The 19,562-nt window shown below is 45.7% G+C and overlaps 1 protein-coding gene across 3 annotated transcripts in view; it reads right to left on the bottom strand.

Annotated features, from left to right (window-relative positions):
* Nucleotides 1-1,312: 1,312 nt before the first annotated feature.
* Nucleotides 1,313-19,562, bottom strand: part of MBNL3 (muscleblind like splicing regulator 3) — a 56,356-nt gene continuing 38,106 nt past the window's right edge. The window contains exons 4-10 of one of the 3 annotated variants that reach the window (XM_059824448.1): nt 18,369-18,605; nt 15,923-15,976; nt 10,335-10,485; nt 7,978-8,013; nt 5,804-5,898; nt 4,276-4,349; nt 1,313-1,650 (exon numbers count right to left, since the gene is read on the bottom strand). In XM_059824448.1, coding sequence (XP_059680431.1) covers nt 4,293-4,349; nt 5,804-5,898; nt 7,978-8,013; nt 10,335-10,485; nt 15,923-15,976; nt 18,369-18,605 — 630 coding nt within the window. In that variant the 3' untranslated portion in view covers nt 1,313-1,650; nt 4,276-4,292. Of the gene's footprint in view, nt 1,651-4,275; nt 4,350-5,803; nt 5,899-7,977; nt 8,014-10,334; nt 10,486-15,922; nt 15,977-18,368; nt 18,606-19,562 lie in introns of those variants that run through there. The other 2 variants (XM_059824449.1, XM_059824450.1) reach the window with 2 other exon arrangements.

Genomic DNA, 19,562 nt, shown 5'->3' with positions numbered 1-19,562 from the left:
GAGGTTTCAGTAACGATTCTCTTTCTCCTTGTATGGAATTTGTGGATTTATGGCAGCAAATCCATCTCTTCCATAATGCCAATGATACTGTAGAGCTACGGCAGGGATGAATTTGGCTGTATCCTCAACCAAAATGCATTCTGCAGCCAGACTGTTCAGCAACACAGCGTAACGATAGGCTGGGCCATCCAGGGTGCACGGGCTGGAAATCGTTTTATTCGTGCATATGAAAAGGAGGTATTGAGAACTAGCCCTTGTTGTGTGGCAAACATTGCTCTTCATCAAGTAGAAGGTGACAAAATACATCCACCGACCTACGAGAGCTCCATTAAGATGAATGTTTATCTACGGTGGAAAGCTTATGCTGAGCTTTTTCCTGCTTTGTTACTGCTGTGTTTGCTTTAAAGGGCCACAGATCACGGGGTAAGATCACTGACTTACGGAAAACGGTGATTAAATAATCAGTGCACGCTGACAAAATTTCAAGAAAAGCAACGTAAGATTTCAGGCCAAAATGTTGCAGCATGCTTAGCGGAGACAAGCCCCCGGGCATGGTATTACCAGCTTGGGCTAAGTCATTGCTATGGGCCCACTCCAGCTGACGGTTGGCATTTGCTCCTCTCCAATGCAGTGAGTCTTTGCCCAACTACAGCTGTCTCACTTCACCACCTTTTTTTTTTTTTTTTTTGACTGCATCATGAGAACAGCAAGAACAGCAAGAGAGATTGTGCGCCGTTTGCAGCTGAGAATGCACTTCAACGGACAACAGAACTGCAGAAATCCCTTGATGCTTACCACAGTCTGAGCAAATCGTTCCTGTCCCCTTACTGAGCGTGGGCTTTTGTGGGCTTTTTCCCAAAAGTTTCCAGAATTAGTTCATTGTATTGAACGAAATACCCTGAACTGGACTAAAATGACAGCTGTCCTTTCATATCACTTGTACTAAAAATTTGGAGACTCTGTCTGAAGGCAAATTTTACATGATAAAAGGAGCATTTAACACAAGCAACTTTAGCTGACATTAACAGCAAAATCCAGCAAAGGGCAGAACATTCCTGTGTCGTCTTTTTCAAGCACATAATTCCTGTTTCCCACAATAACATTTTTAGTAAAACACAAACAAAAACCCATAAAACCTACAGTATATGAAAACTTAAGACATAACAATAATGAAAAAATGGTATTGAGTATACTTGATAACGATGTACACTTTAAAACAAATCAATAGACTATGATGTAAACAAAACAGTAAGATAACACTTTAAAAACAAGACAAACATTTATCCATCGATAGTATACAGTAAACCAACAGTCCGCTGTGCAGATGCACTTATCAGGATGGTAGTCATAAAATGATTAAGTGTGTTAAAGTAATGTGTTATAAAAGTCTATTATAATTTTCTACTTGTATATCTCATATAACAGAGCGCTGTTTGTTAATTGTTTCTATAGTGCTTTTTTTTTTTTTTATTATTTGACATTCCCATTGATCAGTTTTTGGTTAACATGTAGGCTGCAACAGGCTTACTGTAGAGGTGGTAGAGAACGATAGAGGGAAGAGGGGATATATACAGAAAGGCCATGCGCAGCTTCCCACCAAGAAGTCCTGGTGCTCCATAATTTTACTGTTCAGAATTTCAACATGGTCTGCTGCAGCGGAAAGAAAAAAAAACAACAAAGAAAGAGTGAGAAGTTAGAGAGAGTAATAGCTGTATTTTAATAAAAGTCATTCTAATAAAAGATACATCTGCATCCTGACTGCGTTGCCCAAGAGGTTGCCATTAGTATGTTGCAGAGAGAAAACATTTTATTCCCTTAATTTTCTGACTTAGGGTGAAATTGCTAGTAACACACTTGGCATCCTCTTTAATCTGCACTTAGGGCTTTCCATTTCCAGTCTGCTTCACACATGCTGACAAGACAATTAGTGAGAGGGAGGTGGGCGAATTTTTGGGACAGGACGGCAGGTAGAGAGTGTCTAAGGAGAGGGCCAAAGAAACCTCTGACCATGGTTAGCTCCTGTTTCCTTCAGAGAGAGCCACAGATAGTCACATTAAAATCCGATCCTAAGGAGCCATGAGCCAAAGGCGAATTGGGCCCAGAGACAAAACAGAAACCCCGTTTTCAGGAGACCGTCTTCTGGGAGCAAATCGCCTCTCTTGGGATGTACTCGTGAAAATCCTTCCCTGAAGGACCCAACACTTGTCTCTTGCAGAGCTAGGCTAGCCAGCCTGGCTACCAGGACCTCGCCAACCACGGAGGAAAAGCAAAACATCTGCTAGGGCAAGGAAGTGTTTCAGTTACCCAACTCCCACTCAGGGCAGTTTTGGGAATTGCCCCTCAGCACTGCGGAGTGCCAGCCAAGGTCCTTGTCTGGCAAAACACTTGAGCACATGCACAATTTCACACGCTTGCGTGGTAGCATGAAACAACGTGTCCTCAATCGATTTGCTCACCTTTCGTTTATGCATGGACATGGGGGGTAACAACCCAGGAATGGGATCAAAACACACATGCTGCTGCATGAAAATGGTCGCTGGTGGGTCTGTGAGCACTGGGGATGCTGGGGAACATTGCTCTTTTCTACCAGCCTCCGAAGGTGGTTTATGTCCCGCAGCTGCGAGGTGTTAAGAGGACAAGCGCTTCTGGCAGAGTGGTGGCTCACGCACGTGCTCGCACTGCCCTTGTGAAGAACAGGCTCCTTGTCTGACCCAGACCCAGACCCTCTCCATGCCCAGTAGCCTGATCCCCAAGAAATCCCACCAAATTCAGTATGTTGACGCTACTCCTTTCAAGCAAAGGTTTTGCACGGTCCTTAACAGCACGGCCGATGCTTTGTTCAACAGACTGTGCCATGCTCCCTACTTACTAAAGAAATACATCCCATGGAAGTTCCTCACCTAGTCTGAAATCGCTAACTATTGACAGCATGAGTTTAAGCACACACACATAAAAGTGAAAAGAATTCAGAAAAATGAAGTTTCCTCAAATAAATGCTAAAAACAATCTCAAAGAGTTCAAGAATGAGGCTCTTCCCATGCAAATAATCTCCTTATCGGGTGGAACAGACTGTTTTGCATGTGTTATGGAAATGGGTTAGGTGTCATGTCTGTCTGCTTGGGAGAGCAGTACGCTGTGTAACACACAACATTTTCACTAACGGGAATAGCTTGGTGTTCACTCCTAGACTAACAGGGGTCCATGGCCACAGTTAGTAGGCCATTTATACATACAGTAGTTAATTTGGGTCAACAGACATAAGGGCCACCACCAATACGAGTAACTTCGTAGATTGCTAAAGATATAATTAGAGAATTGCTTGCCAAATTAATTTCCAGCATTTAAGTACTTGCCTATAATACGTGACCTAAGGAAGAAACGGGTTGCATATCTGTGTATACTAAATGGCCTGCATTGGGAAAATCTAGTGACCTCTTGTTGAATTGGCTGAACTGCTCTGTACTGTCTTGGGTGAAAAAATACAGTGATGAACCGAGACCCTCAAGGGATTTTCTCTCATGAACATCAGCTAACATTCTCAAATAAAAGCAATGGAAAAATTACACTTCTGCTACAGCTGTGAAATAATACTCTGCAAGTCAAAAAAAAAGGACAAACTCCTCCATCGTTCCACTCAAGAGAAACCCAGCAGCCTAGGGAAGCCCAAGATCTGCAGGTGGGGTGAAGGATATGTTGCTTGTGGCATTCATCCTGGTCTTAAACACATACAAGGACTTCTGAAGAACCCCACCATGAGCCAGGCCCCCACTGCAGCTGAACAGCAGACCTCTGCTCAGACCAAGCCAGCCTTGCAGATACACAGCAGCTGATGATGACCCAATCCTGCTTACCCCAGGAAAAGAAATATGCCACTAACAGCAAAAGAGAAGTTACATCTTTTCAGCTGACTCATTACCAGAGCGGTCTTTGCCATCAATAGCGCAAATCCCTGAGGCATCTGCAGACAGCTGGGAGCCGCGCAGAGCAAGAGTAACCTGTAAACACAGCCGTCAGACCCAGGGAGATGCAAGAAGGGGGACTGCGAACACCGTAAAACAGGTATTTTAGATGCAAGGAAACATTGCTTGTTATAAGCCATAGGGCTGGTCCGTATCTGTGCTGCAGGTGCTGAATTTCTGTCGAGTTGGCAGACCGTAAAGCCACTGGGGTCCCACAGGCTCAGTCCCTCTGCCCGAGCCAGCCCCCGTTTTGGGGGATGCAGTGCCCTTGTACAAAGCAATCCACCGTAAAGAGAAATACCGAAAAGGAACTTACTGTTCTATTGGGAACTTCTACATCTGTGAAACAAACATGCTGCTACTCAGTTCATCTACTGATAACTGGGATATCTACAGCAAGAAAACAAAGAACACAACACATTAAAACATTGACTTGAGATCGGGCTGCTCATTCTGTCTTCAGTATCAGGTTAGTAAGTACATCAGAGTCTTATAAAACAGGATCCATTCCCAAGATGTCTTTATTTTGCCACACATTAAGTACAACGCAACTGCATCACTACTGATGCCTCCTGGAGTACGTGGTGACTCTACAGGGATTTTAACTCCATAAGCTACAAGTAAGACAGAAATGCCCTGAAACTATCTGGCTGAAACAGGACTCACACAGCCACAGAGCAACGCTGCACAGGAATTTCTGCTTTCTTCTCATGACCAATACGAGTATGAGTAAGACCTGCTCTACCTGAAAATAACAACAAAGCACAGAAAAAGACTAGCAATCCCGACTGTGAGCAGTAAAACACTGCCTAGGACTTAACGCAGGCGAAACTTCTACGGAAAGCCTCGTGACCTTGCACTAGCAAAAGACTAGAGGATGCCCCCTGAGATACTACTGACATTCAGCATGGCTAACAGTATCCTACAGAACGAAGTGACACCCCGTTTTCTTTGCAATAGCTCTAAACCTGAGAGCATGACAAATATAAATGCTAAAATTAGTATTAGGGGAAAAACAAAAAAAAAGTGTTTGAAATGTCTCTGGTCTAACTGGGAAAAGTTGTGGCACACCAAATTATCAGGAAGCATCACTAGGACAGGTTGTGCATATACAGTTCAGGACTGGTGCGGAAGCAGCCATCACAACTCAGTATTTTCAGAGGAAAGTTTTGGAGAGAATTATGGCTCGGCAGACATGCATGAAATCCTGTACACTTATGGCAGTGCTACAACGGCACGTACTGCACATCCAGAGTCATTTCTGTAGGGATGGGTGACATGCTACTGGTGTCAATAAGCTTCAGACTTTATAGCCTTGCCCCCGATTTCTTGGGGTTTGGTTGGTTTTGGGGTTTTTTTGTTGTTTTTAGAGTCCAATCTTGCGAAGGGGGGAGGCCGCTTTGTGTTTTCACTTCCACTTTCCAGCCAGGAGAGGACATGCCAAAATACCACAGGGAAGGATGCTCAGGGTGGTATTTCTGCTTGAGACTGAAAGCAGAAGTGATGCAGGTCTTGCGCGACAGTGTGGTCACAAGTTTTACAGCCTGGTTTTTCAGGACCTGGGGGAGGTGTTGTTTTTGGAGAAGCGCCTACACCCCTGCCAATCGCCCATCCCTACGCTCCGGCCGGGCTTGCCGCCCATCCCGCACACAGCAGGACCGGCCGGTGCCCCCTCACCGATCCCCGGACACACACACACACACACACACACACGCTGCCTCTGCATGCCCGAGCCTGCGCCGAGCCGAGCGGGTCGGGAAGGCGCTCGGCCCCGCGCAGGATCCGGCCCTCGCCCGGTCCTCGAGATCTGAACACGTGAAAGAAAGCCATTGAAAGGGCCAAACCTGATTGGCGGTAGCTGTTGCAGCGAAGGGGACGCTGGTGGCAGGAGTTGTTGCTGCAGACACAGTGGTGGGCGTAGCACCGTGCATCATGGGCACTTTCGGAAGGGAACCATGGAAGCGACATACGGGAGGGTGGAGCGTATTTTTTTTTTTTGGTTTTTTTTTTAATGTAACCATGGCAACATGTGGTGGATTTGGGGGCGTGGCAGGAATCACAGCAACAAGCCATGTGACATCGTCATGAAGGACACATCGGGGCGCAGCATGCAATCACAGTGCAAAGCAAGACAGCGTTGGGAAAAAAATAAACAAGAGAGAAGGGGAAAAGCCAATTACAATTATAATTAAGGAAAAAACCAAAACATTCTCAACACTTAGTACATTTATAAGCAGAACAATGATGTATTAGACTCTGAGGGCCAAATTTCCAAAGGGGGGTGAGGGCGGGTGTGCTAGCAAAAGCCCACATCAGCTCGCACCCGTGGGGAGTTAGACACAGCCAGTGCACGTTCCTTTGGGTGGGGACATTTGGCAAGCGCACCCTCCCGCCCACCTGGGAAAGCTTGTCCCCTTCCCTCCCCTCCCCATCCCCGCCAGCAACCAGAGGTACATGATGCACTTTGCAGTGGCTGCTGCAGCCCTTTCACCGGGTTTTCTTGCCTCTCTCTAGCAGGGGTGATGTTTCGGCACGGAACAGAGCTGGAGGCACGGCAAATGAGTGGCTGGCAGCCCAAGCTCTCTCCGTACAAATTCAGCGTGCTTCCTTTCCATCCTAATTCTAGAGGATTTGGCAAAACTCCCCTCTTGCGGGGTGGGGGGGGATGGAGAGGGGAGGGGACCAAGAGGGGAAAAATACATTAATGCATCCGAACAGCTGCAATTTGCAGAAAGAGCATCCGAAAGGACAACACGGCAGCAGGGAGCTTGGCAGCCTCCTGAAGCTGCAGAGCACAGTGCTGGAGGGGATGCTCCAGGGTGCACATCCCCCAAACCCGGAGAAGTTTGCGGGGCTGGGGAGCCCGCAGGAAGGCCTGGCCTTCCCCGCAAACGTGTGGCGGGGAACCAGACTTGCCTTCCCCTCCACCCCAGCAGACACAGCCAGCCCCGGCGGGGAGCGTGCGTGCTTGCAGGCTGGGCGCGCTCCAGCCACGGGACATTGGAGCATGTGGGTTGGGGTTTCCTACAGGCAGAGGTGTGTTTGAAGGGCTCAGCTCCCTGTCATGCAAGCGGTATGTCCTCCCTGCGCTATAGGGATGGGGAGGCTCGAGAGCAAGAGTGCTTAGCCGTTCCTGCCAATGCTTTCAGACCTGCTCTCCAAAAGCCTTGCACCCTCCCCAGGGCTACTGCTCCTGCCTCTCTCCCTCTGGCTGAAGCAGGCACAGACCTGAATGCTAGCAGTCTTGTATAACCTTGGTTGGAGGATGAAAGCTCAGCTTTCACCCATCCTGCTGTGCCCAGCAGCTGTAGACAGAGGGGAAGGTCCCTCAAAGACTGCACAGGTTCCCAGTAAGGCCCAGATGCTGAGCCTGAACATACTGGATCCCCACAGCAGCAACAAGCATGTACTCAGCCCTGCCGCCTCACTGCATCCCATGTGCACCAGCAGCAGTACCTCCCTACGGTCCCTTGTTACCTGCGCAGCTGACACTTCACTAAAGAGATGAATCTTCAGCCAGTCCACAGTCTAAGCCTTGCTTCTCTCGCTGTACCAGCAGCACCCTATTCTGGCAGAGGGGCTGACCCCAGATGTGTTCCCCCTTAACACCTTTATTAAACCAGTCTCCTAAAATGTCCTCAGAAGGACAACCAAAAATCCAAACTCTAATCCACCTGATGCCTGATACAAAAAAAAAATAATAAACCAACAGGATCCTCCCATTGCTATTTCCTTTTGTTGGATGACTTAAATGGGTTGTAAAGACATTTAAGTGACACATTTTTGTTTCTGCAGTGGAACTAAATAGGGGTGGGAACACATCACCTTGGATTCTCTTATTAGTCACACAAAACACTGCACTGCACAGAAATTAAAAGGGATAGAACCATTTAAGCCTCAAAGAAGACAGCGGATAGACAATCACACCACTCAGCCACCCAGGTTCTCACTGATGCACACTAACTTGCTGTCTCTTTCAGATTAGGAAAAGTTGAGAAGTTTGTGTAGAAAAACCTACCAACGCTTGCAGTGGGTGTCATGCACAGAACTGACCCTGCACACCATGCATTGAAGCGTGGAAAGATGAACAAAAGGGATATTTCATTAGTGAAGCTTCAGTGTTAGAAATCACTTTAACTAAAAAGCAGGTATTCTCTTTGCAGCATTCAGTATTTAAGCACATGCAAACAGATTCTGCATATTGGTACATAAATAGTTTAAACTCAGTTTTAAGAGATCATAGCAAACCAAATTAATTCTTGAATTCTTGGGTAGTAGAGAATGTATTTCTGCTCCCACCCTGGTATTAAATTATATGATCTATACTAGAAATCAGGGTTGTTTGGGGTGTTTTTTGTATCGGATAAGTTGATTTCTTTCTGATCATGTCAGCAGAAAACAAATTGCCCTTAGAGGAATGTCACACTCATGTTAAAACCGACTTTCCAAAAGCAATTTACTCCTGCAAGCAGGGACTGGGATTCAAAGTCTCTAGTTTAAGCTGAAAGAGGCAGGTTTCTTCTGGACTTGAAACAATTGTAGTGATAGTGCCATTTTCAATAGACACCCTGACTTTCCCCCCCACGGCAACCCATGATGCTGATCTCTCAATAACTGAACAGGAGAAACTAAGAAAAGCAACAGCTCGCTTCCCGTCCCCACGGTGTGAGCTGCTACATGCCACTTCTCTGCTTTGCTTTCCAGAGCGCTGCAAAGGCTGAGACCAGATCTGCAATCTGATGCATAAGGGAAAATGGGGATGCGTAACGTGAATTCATCAGAGGTCTGTCCTCTGACTGGAAATTTGCTGCTCTGCCCAGCATTAATGTCCTCAGACAAGAGCAGGTGCCAGCAAATAGACCTGTTGCGCATCAGCCCTGCACGTAATTTCATTGCCATGAGACAGGGCACAACAGCACAGTGAGAGTGCTGGGTAAAAGCTAATTTATGGTGCTTGCATCAGAAATGCGTGTCCTTATGTCAACTTTGGCAACTGTGACCTCGAGGAAGAGGAGTGTGTAGCCAGCTGGGGGACTTGGCATTCTCAAAGGTGTCAGTGTTTCCTGAAGAAGTATTTCACTTGGCACCTAACAGAGTTGCGGTAAGGTCAGCTCAGCCCACCCCCTCCAAGAGCACTTTGCAGGGCACAAGGCGGGAGGCTACTGCTTGAGTCCCTCCCTCCATCTCTCCGTACAAGACTCCACTTCCCTGGAAGAACGTCTTGGCAGCTGCTGAGTTCTGAGTGTCTCCAAGCGCCTTCGTAATAGAAACGCCACACAAACACAGGGTTTAGGTCCACGCTCTCTGGACCCACACTCACACCTGAGACAGTTTGGTCTCTGTATAGGACTGTCTCTGAAGCTTTTCCCCTGACCGCAAGGAAGAGCAAGGCTAAGGTCCAGGTCCACTGCTTGTTCACCTCGAGGGGCCCGCCCAGAGAAACACTTTGTATATTTTTATAAATATCGTCTGGCAAGTGAATACAGCATTAAACATTAAGAACATTGGGCTTTCATGTTCTTACGATGCTCTGCAATGATAATAATGATACTAAAAAACGAGCTATCAACTCTGGAACATTCCTAATTCAGCCACTTACAATACTACTCTAAGAAGGTTTTGTTTTTCATTTGGCTGCAGTGAATAGAGGTTAATTGGCTAGTCAGCAGTCACATCTGCCACGTCAATATTTCGAGTCCTGTATGAATTACTGAACTGCATCTTTCAATTTTACTCTGAGACCTCAGAGGTATAATAAAAGCTGGGAGTTAAATTGCTTTTAAAAAGCTTAGGCCATTGTACTGGTCAAAAGACAAGCAAGAGGGAAATATATGCCTTTAAAGAGGATTATGTAATTTGTATTTACTAAAGACGAACTGTTCCCTCTATAAAAAACATGGCTGTTGGAATATGTAGGTCACTGAGACAGAAGCTCAGAAAGATACCTGCAGCTTCAAGTGAGCAGGCAGCTCTACACAGAGGTCCACAAGACATTTTAACATGAGTCTGTAAGAGTGCTACACAAGAGTCAAAGAATTAATTTGGGATTAACCAGTTGAACCATAAGGAGGAGAAACAGAAAGTATGAATTCAAGAAACATGCAGACATTTTTCTTAGTTTGACCGCTTAGAAAAAACAAACCCAAAACCAAACAAAAAAGGCTAAGAAGGGATCTTTACAAGTGAAAAGCTCTGAATTGTAGTAGGTGAAGGAAAAAAAAGTCAAACAACAAATGTTAACTTTTCATCCATTTTTAACACGAAACTACACACTGATACCCTTTTGCTAAGGACTTTTACAAATCTGCTCATTAGCTCAACGCCTAGGTCATAAAAAGACAACTACGATGCTGGGGAAGGCAAGGAGACACTTACCTGTAGGGATGAATGTAGGCTGTTGCAACTGCATGTTGGCTAGAGCCTGTTGGTAGTGGAAAACGCTTGGGTTAAAGACTGTGGTGGCACCATTGTTTTTTTCAAGTGCTGGCCTCTTTGGTAAAGGTTGAAGTGCACCAGGCGGCAGGGCCTGTGGATAAGGGAGTCATTAAAGACAAGTGGAGTAAAAAAAGGGGCCCAGATGTAGATCAAGCATGCAATAAATAACAGGGGGTCTTGGCTGTATATCTCCTGCAAGTGTTGTCAACTTAGTGAGACAGGAAAGAGAAGAGCAGCTAAATCACAGTAGAAGGAGTAAGTGAAACCCCAACTTCACTAGGTAAGCAGTTAGTAAATGCACCAGGAGAAGGGGCAGAGTCGAGAAGGAGCAGGGATGCTAAGGGAGCTTTTCAGCAGGACTGACTTGGGCACACAGGGAAAAAAAAAAAGCATGAGGAGGAGGAAGGGGAGAGGTGATCACCTGGATAGGATACTTACTATGAAGAGCAGTTGCAGGCAACAAGCATTTAAAAAAAAATACCAGCTAAGAGAAATATAGTAGAGGACTATTTAAAAACAAGAAGATTAGCATAAGCAACAAATGCCATGGAAAAACAAGGGATGCTTGCCTCTGCCTGTTTCAACACTGTGCGCACGTATGTGCACACGTGTGGAAGCATGCACGTGTATGCAGCTGGCTCATGTGTCCAGGTGGTAAAGCGGTAGTTGTTGCCAATTACACGCGTAACATTACATTCATAGTAAAATCAATTTCCACTTGTTAGTAGAGAGGCTGAGCAATATGGTCAAGAACAGATCTGATTCTCCACCGCTCGCACCAGCGGCACAGCTCACCACCAGCAGATTTGGACTTGCTCCCAATTTCTAGAAGGTGGCCTCCAACAGGTAAATACTGTTCGCTCGTTATTAACAGTGGAAAAAGCCATTGACAAATCTGGTGTTCGAACAAGATTTGGGTGGGCCTTGCTATCAGGCAAATCCTTTCTTTTTGTTCTATCACACCACTGAGCTTCTTCCAGCCCGTCAAACCTGTTTCATGATCAGACTGGGTAAAAAGCATTAACCCAACTCAGGAACTTTTCTCAGTGAGTTACTCATCATTCAGCAAGCATGTCTCAACAGCAAAGTAGTATGTCAGGTTCTTAGGAGACAGGAATGTTTCTCGTGATTTACAGCTTTTCATTGTACCCAAGTAGAAACAACATTTTTTCTCCACATTGTGATAGAAAAGGGTCCTTTTTAATTATGCCCTGCAGTCCTGTTGCACATAACGCTCCCGTTGACGTCAATGAGATTTACGCACGTGGAAGTCATGCAGAATCAGGTCACTTCTGCCTAGTTGTTAGTCTCTATCATGTAGCAAAGCAATGGCTGAAAAATAGGGTTATCACTCCTTTTTTTTTTTTTTTAATAGGTGACAGTGAAGGTAGGTAACAGAGAAGGTTTAGCTAATGAAGGGTTAAGGCTACAAACACAGTACTCAGAAGAAAGGACACAAGTAAAGAGATTTTAAAGCATTATGAAGATCAACACACAACAGAATATAAGTGAACGCTTGCAACACTTTGTCACCATCTAGAAACAGGTTTCACTTTAAATTTAATTTGCTATAGGAGACTGCTCATCTCAGAAATGTTAAGCACGATATACTTCCAGGCAAAACATTACTCCATCCCATCTCTATTCACATGGTGGCTTTTGGGTGGTTTTAATATTAAAAAAAGAAAATTAGAAGAAGAAATTGCATTTGCAAAACTGCCCTCAGACATGCACACATCCTCTGCTAATGCTAGCAAGCATCCAGTGCCAGCATTTGGACTTAATCTTTCCAGATTTCTTCTGACTAGTACCAAAAGACAGCAGTCAAACACGGGACAACATTCTCAGACACAGACACCAAAATCTTTTGCTTAAGATCTGTTGTAGGATGAGGTCTTTTAGGTAAAGATCTAAGAGTTTCCATTTCTAGGTAAGCCCTCATTGGTATCTATGCTAAATCTGACTGTATCTACATCTCGTCTGTTTAATGATGGCTACATGAATATTCCTCCAGGCATGGGACAGATCTGCAGCTTGCAGAGACTGGAGTAGCTCCACATACATCAGAGGTGTTTTACAGATTTACAGTGACTGAAGAGCTTGCTGCTTAAATTCATGCTCCTTAGTGTGCCTGATTGCTAAACATTCTTTTTCAGACGCTTCCAAAATCCGCCTCAGAAAAAAAATTACTAATTATAGCAAAGCAACTATGCCAGGCACATAATGGTCTTTTGACTCCTTGCTTCTTGGCCAAAGGCTGTCACCACCCCAAAAAGCCCATTATCCCATAACGGCAGTGCCAAAAGCAGCACAGCTGAAGGCTTTGAGACCTCGCCACGATGTCCTGGCTCTTTACAGGACAATTCCTGAGCCCAGCGTTGCAGTCAGAGGGAGCATACAAACACCAACAGGCCATAGGGATGTCAAGGCACAACAGACTACCCCACCGTCTCTCTAACATCATCCTTCCTCCTACCCTGCTACAGCCCCTTGGGAGCAAGGGAGAGAAAGGAGCTACGGCAGTCCCACTACTGCTCCCTGAACAGCACCTTTGGGAAACGCCTGAATGGCAGGTGGGTGGGGAAGCCCCAATAAATGCAACATTTCCAGTCTTCTAAAGAAACAAGCACGCTGCAGCAGCTGCTGTGAGCCTGAAGGCCAGCTCTGCCACGTGGGGTCTGTGGGCACTGGAGCCAGGAGCCTGTCTCGGTCTGCTCCTGGCTTTATGCAGCCTTCTGGGTCACCTCTCCCATCCCAGCAGCTGGGGGAGCGTTCGTACAGGAGCATGGCCTGAAGACATGCTACTCCGGTTGCCAACCTATCTTATTTTAGATATTAAGGTACAGGAGGGCCCAGGGGACAGAATGATCTGGCTTCACCACTTCTCCAGCCGTTGTGCTGAGGTTAAGAGCCCCAAGCCAGGAGCACACTCACTGAAAGGTCTATCTACAAATGCCCAGGAGAGGTGTCTAAAATTGCCAGTGATGAAGTTGGGCCAATACAGCTCCTGCACAGGGGGCTGGCAGGGACGCAGAGGAAACAAGCGTGTCTCATTTGAAATGGGCCAGAATTTTTGTATCAGTCTCAGGACCTGCAGGAATTGTAACAGCTTGTGGGGATACAACATTTCTGTCTTGCACCATGTCCTGGTTCTGAAGGAATCCCCCAAGTGTGTCCTGCAGCACCTACAAAAGGCAAAGGGAGACTCCTCAACACATTTTGACCTTACTGAATTCTGTAGCAAGTGCCTCCCCACTGCAGGACAGGAGCTAGACTAAAGCCTTGTAGCAAAGAACTTCCTTGGTGAGAACTTACTTGGTGAGTTTACCTCATCCTGCTGCTCATGATTTCCCTCTGGACAAGCTCTGACCATCACAGATGTAGCAATAGCCTTTGGCAGTAACTTTTTCCGACTCTCTTTTTTGCCTATGTGTTTGTGTACACACATGGGTATGCAACCTGTGCAACATGATCAGACCATCTGCACTGGTGAAACTCAGTTCAGTATCCATGCAATAGCCCACATGGATCCCAGTGAACAATTCCCAATACAAAAATGCCAGGCAGCCTCCCATTTTTGGGCTGGTAAAGCCACATTCCTGCTGAACACAAGCATCTGAACAAAGATTTTTTGTGCCACTTCTCTGCGTGGCAGGGAAAGCAATCTTTCAGCATGACTGACAGATAAAAACACACTGCATGCCAAAGTCAAAATTTCCCATGTGCTGGTTAACAACCCTCTCGTTATTTTTTGCAAGACAAGAACTGGATTAAATCTTTGCAACAAACAATTTAATTGTACCTCAAAGTTCCCCTCAGATCGCTATCTCCTGGGAGCAGATCACACTTTCACCCCTTTGGGCTTAGCAAAGAGGGGCTGGGTATGCATTTGGCTCACTGCTTCAGTCCAAGGCACGACAAATACAAAATGATCTGAAAGAGGGCAGAGGTAGTGCCTATTCCCTGGTAAGCAACAGAAACAATCTGAGCAGTTTCCTCTGAAGATTATACACGCTTTTATCGCCACGGTGAATCCTTCTCTGGTGCAGCCTTCCCAAAGGGTTCAGAGGAGGTGACATATTCCAACAACACGGTTGCAAACCTTCAGGTGTTCCAGAGCAGGAAGACTATTAAAAGTAACTTATCTGATGGTGTTTTGTTCAGTGGGGAGGTCAGGAGGGTAGGGGAGTTAAAGGGCTTTCCCATCCTCTGCCAGACCACGTCTCCTCAGAGAGGTGGCTCTCGGAGAGGGCAGCAAGGCACTGCGCAGGTCACTGCCTACACTGGCTTTGGGGATGTGGCTGTGCCAGCCGTGAGCACTGGGGAGGCTGTCATGTCATTTACAGCCTAATTCCATGACTGCTGGCGGAAGCTGATGCCTAGCAAGATTTTCTACTGCTGCTGTCTAAAGGTCCAACAGGGAAGCCTCTTGACTACTTAAAAAAATCCAAAAACAAGTTTTCAGAGGGGAAGGGGAGAAGATCAGCCCTTGCTGCTCAGCTCTGGCAATGGGGAACAACACTAGCTTGAAGGCTTCAGGGCTCCCTTGTGTCCACTCTTCCCTTTCCTCCCTACGGCTGGGCAACAAGAGCCATTTTTTGTAGCATGTATTGGATCCCTCATTATTTGGGGTGAATGGGAAAGAGTTGTCTTCTATGGAGCCAGGACTGACAGTAGACTGGGAGGGAGGATGGCTTTTGCCTTACTATGAGGTCATGAAGACAGATAAAACCTATTTGAGACTCAAAAAATAATCAAAGGTAGCTTATATGAAGACGGCTTGCAGAGAGAAGCCTGGGGAGCGGATCCTGTGCTTGAAGCAGAAGGCACCCACAGCGAGGTCCCTTTGCTGACACACTGTCCCACTGCGTTACGAGGGAAGGAACCAGAGAGAGCCAGCTGCAGCAGCAGTCATCTCACCAGCTTACTGAACACGCGACCGAAGTCCTGCACTGCACCCACTTCAGTTCCCAGCACAGAACTCTGTGGGTGCTGCTCGGCTCGCTCCCTCTGCTTCTCCTAATGTCAGGAACTGCCAGGACTGGAGAGGTCCTAAATTTGTGCTGTGCCCATTGCACAGAACACCATTTTGCAGGGCAGCACCAGCATGACGCTGCCAGGCCAGGCTGTGCTGTTGGGCATGTGAAAAGTTGCTGGATCTGTCCTGCACCACCCAGTCCTCCGGCATATCCAACACACTGCAGACCTAATGAGTTCCATTCTCACCGAAACATCACGTCTCACGACTCCAAAGCTGCTGCTCTTTGGAAAAACACCTCAAAACCCAGCGCTGCCTCCCCCCAAGATTATTCACTGCCTCCAAAACACATCCAGGTTTCAGGAGGCAAAGCTCAGGAGGTTAATGGGTGGTGTGCAGGGCGCAGGATCGGCACGTCTGAACGGACACTGCAACGTTTCTGGTCGGGATGGACAGTCTCCCCAGGCACTAAGACAACAGCCAAGTGCGGGAGGCTTTCGTGCAGACTAAGATGGTTACGTGCAAAGCGAGAAGGTGAAAGGTCCAATACCAGGTCAAAGGTTGCCTCGAGCGGTCGTTTCAGTGATCTGACAGCTGGCTGAGTCTTAATTAGCAGGCAGCGAGCACATGATAGCAATGGGCCGGGGAGGGGGGTCAAGCACAGTAACAAAAACCACAAGCAAAGGTGTGTCAAGAGAGAGCAACATTTGGGGGAGATGAAGAGAAAAAAAAAAAAAATTAAAAATGAATGCATTACACAATATATTAAAAAGACGAGGCATGCACAACGTGGGGTGGCTGAGTAATCACCTGGGCTAGCGGCTAGTCAGCTGTTTTGCGTCAGTAAATTTTAAAAGTAAAGAAGTATCATCACGGGACACGTGCTACAGAGCATCCTCGCTGCGGCTGGCAGAGCGGGCGAAGCGCACTCGGGGATTAGCACCTGCAGGTGGACTTGCGCTGGGCTTCAGCACTAATTCTGCAGCCACATGCCATGCAGAGGTCAGCAGGAGTGCTCGTGGCAAGGGAAGGACCACCGGTAAAGAAGGGAGATTCAAGCACGTGCCTAAGTGCCATCCTGAACTGGGGACTGAGCCTGACCCAGTTCATCTGACCGTACTGCACAGACTTCAGCCAAGCAGGAGTCAGTAAAGCTACTACTTGTGCATGTCAAGTAACCGCAAGATTGGGTCCCTCCAAAGTATCTTCTGAATCTAGATCTGAAGTCCTTCCAAATCTATTTTAGAAGGTACACCCATATGTCTGTCATATGTTTTTTGATCCAAGAAAACTGGGCACCATTCTTCCCTTTACTAAAGTCTTATTCCTCAACAGGTAGAGTAAATGCATCAAACCTTGAAAAGTCAATGAATAATGTAAGCTGTTTTGGTAGCAGGGGTGATGCAACAAGCCATCAATAAATATTTTAAAGGTTCTAGTTAACAGCATACAAATAAGGTTAATTACATTTTTAAGAGAAGCCAGCAGCATGAATAAAACATGCACTGGCTTTGGTTAAGTAGCAGTGTCCTAGATAATTAGTGAAAAAGTAAAGATTCAATTGTAAAAAACTCAAGAGTTTCATTTCGGAAGGTCCATTTTCAACAGACCTGGGCTGTTGTTTCAACAATATTAAAAATAGTAAGACATCTAATAAACGATCTGTGCAGGACAACTAAATACTGCAGTATAAACTCATTCTTCAAATTACATTTCAGGTAATACTGATGCTACAAGAAGGGCAGCTGTTTAATTTCTAGAATCTTCTTGGTTTTGCGTTACATTTCACCATGAATGAGAAGCAACCTCTTTTAGTGTCTTTAAAAAAAAGGTATTTTTAAAAATTTTAGTAGCCTTACTTGTAAATCAAAAAGATGAGAACCTTTTTAATATTAGTTATAACAAAAAAAAAAGAAAAATCACAGAATGGATGAGGTTGGAAAGGACCTCCAGAGATCATGTTCTCCAACACCCTGCTCAAAGCAGGGTCAACTAGAGCAGCTTGCTCAGGACTGCATCCAGGCAGGTTTTGAATATCTCCAAGGATGGAGCAACCTGTTGCAGTGTTTGATCACCCTCACGGTAAAGAAGTTCTTTCTTACGTTTAAATGGAATTTCCTATATTTCATTTTGTGCCCATTGCCTCTTGTCCTTTCACTGGGCATCACAGAGAAGAGTATGCCTCCATCTTCTTTACTTTCCCCATCAGGAATTTATACACATGGGTAAGATCCCCCTGTGCCGCCTCTTCCCTCCCCAGGTTGAACAGCCCCAGCTCTCTCATCCCTGGAATAAACAGGTGCCATGAAACTGAATTCAACAGAATGGCAAATCTTTACTCCAGCTAGCAATTTGATCTGGGGAATCTTCCTTGACTGGTTTTTAGAATTGTACATAGTAGAAGTCACAGTTCAAATTCAAATGGAGGTGGGACCGTCTCTACCAGGTCCTAAGTATCAAACAGGCCAGGAAGTCACCTTTGGCTTGAGCCTTGTAATTTCACTAAGCCCTGGCAAAGGTATCAGGCACAAGGCTGATCAGTTTGCTAGGCTAGAACAACCGATATCTCGTCTGCTTTGAAGTCAGTGGTAATTTTGCTACTGACCTCAACAGGCCAGGATCTCCCTGCAAAGGATGTATTATGGGATGGGCATTCTTTGCTTTCATTGTGTACTGAGGAAGCTAAACTGACACCTATGACTTAGCCAGGGAAGGTGTCTGCTGCTGTACTTGCATTCATGTCACCTCATGAAGTCACGGCAGAAAATCACAGAGTTCGCCACCATGTCCCTAACTGGTGAGATGTACTGTGCCACTCAGGGCTTCGTGTTATCGAGAGCACATAGAAAGGATGAAGAGATGGGATTCATATTGCGCATGCTCTCAGGTCTCTAGTCAGCCATTTACAATGCAGTCTACTTTTCCACAAACGACACAGATGAAACAAATGCAATCTCTTAGCAATGGGAATACAACTTGAGAAGAGTTCTACTTACCATTGCAGCTGCAGCTGTCTGGTTCACCTGGTGTTGAGCTGCCTTGATTTTGGCTTGCAGGTGTGCAGGGGGATGAAAGTACTTGCATTTCTCCCTAGAGCATCGACCTTTGATGTAATCCATGCAAACTGTAACAGTATTTTCATTTGTGTCTATCATTGCAATATCTATAGGGTGAGCATAGCGGCAATCATTCTCACCACGTGTGCAATTTCCACGCTGAAACTCTCGACAAACCTTAAAAGAAAGTCATATTGTTGAGCAGGACATCAAGTTACTCTTCATTCAATATTTTCAACACAGAATATCAGTTCAGTTAGCCATATGAAACTATGTATGTATTCTAAATCCACGCTTATCTTGCATAGCACATATACCAACAATCACAGAGACAAGTGCTACTCACAACTGGTTCAGGGTATAAAAAAAAAACCCACAACATTACCAAGGCCAATTACCAAACACAAGTGAAGTACAGAATTTGTGCAGAATGGAAAGTGACCCCAGGAAGTCAATGCCGTTTTGTCAAAACTTCTGGAGCTCAGGATTTCTTCCCTGCCTCTAAAGCTTAAATGTTAATAATGCTGCCATTTGTGTCTCAGCTGGATTGTGTACTTGTTATGGAGCACACTCTTGGGTAGGACATTTAATTCTAAATGTTGCACGCTGCTGTTATTTGCAACATGTACCTTTTCTTAAATATGAGGAGCCTCTTTCACATAAATAGTCTCACTGCCCTCCACAATAAAACTCTGACCCTAGGGTTACATGACAGTGTATTTGATTACGCTGCAATGTATTTGTAAGATGTTACCAAAATTGCTAGCTTTACAAAGATCTTGCAGATCCTCATAAGTTATGAGCACTGAAGCATCAAAGGCAGAGAAAAAGGTTTCACAAAATGGATCTGCAAGATTTCCTTGCCTGAGGAACTAAGAGCAATTGTTAAGGACTATAGCCGGTGGCATAGATCACATAGCAATGCATTATCAGACTGAGTGTGGGGAAAGGTGAGACATCATGTGAGAACGGAAGCAATCAGCCAGGCAATATAAAGTACATAACACAAAACAATGTGTTTTGAAATTACACCCCTCTCCACTACCTTCCTGTGTTATAATTTACATCTGCAGGGGCCTCTCAGTTCAGGTCCTCAGCCCTTATCTCCTGCAGAGCCTCTGCTTAGGGTTTGAA

The sequence above is a fragment of the Gavia stellata genome, chromosome 14 (genome assembly GCF_030936135.1).
Source record: "Gavia stellata isolate bGavSte3 chromosome 14, bGavSte3.hap2, whole genome shotgun sequence".
NCBI classification, from domain to species: Eukaryota; Metazoa; Chordata; class Aves; order Gaviiformes; family Gaviidae; genus Gavia; species Gavia stellata.
This window is presented reverse-complemented; position numbering and strand designations above follow the sequence as displayed.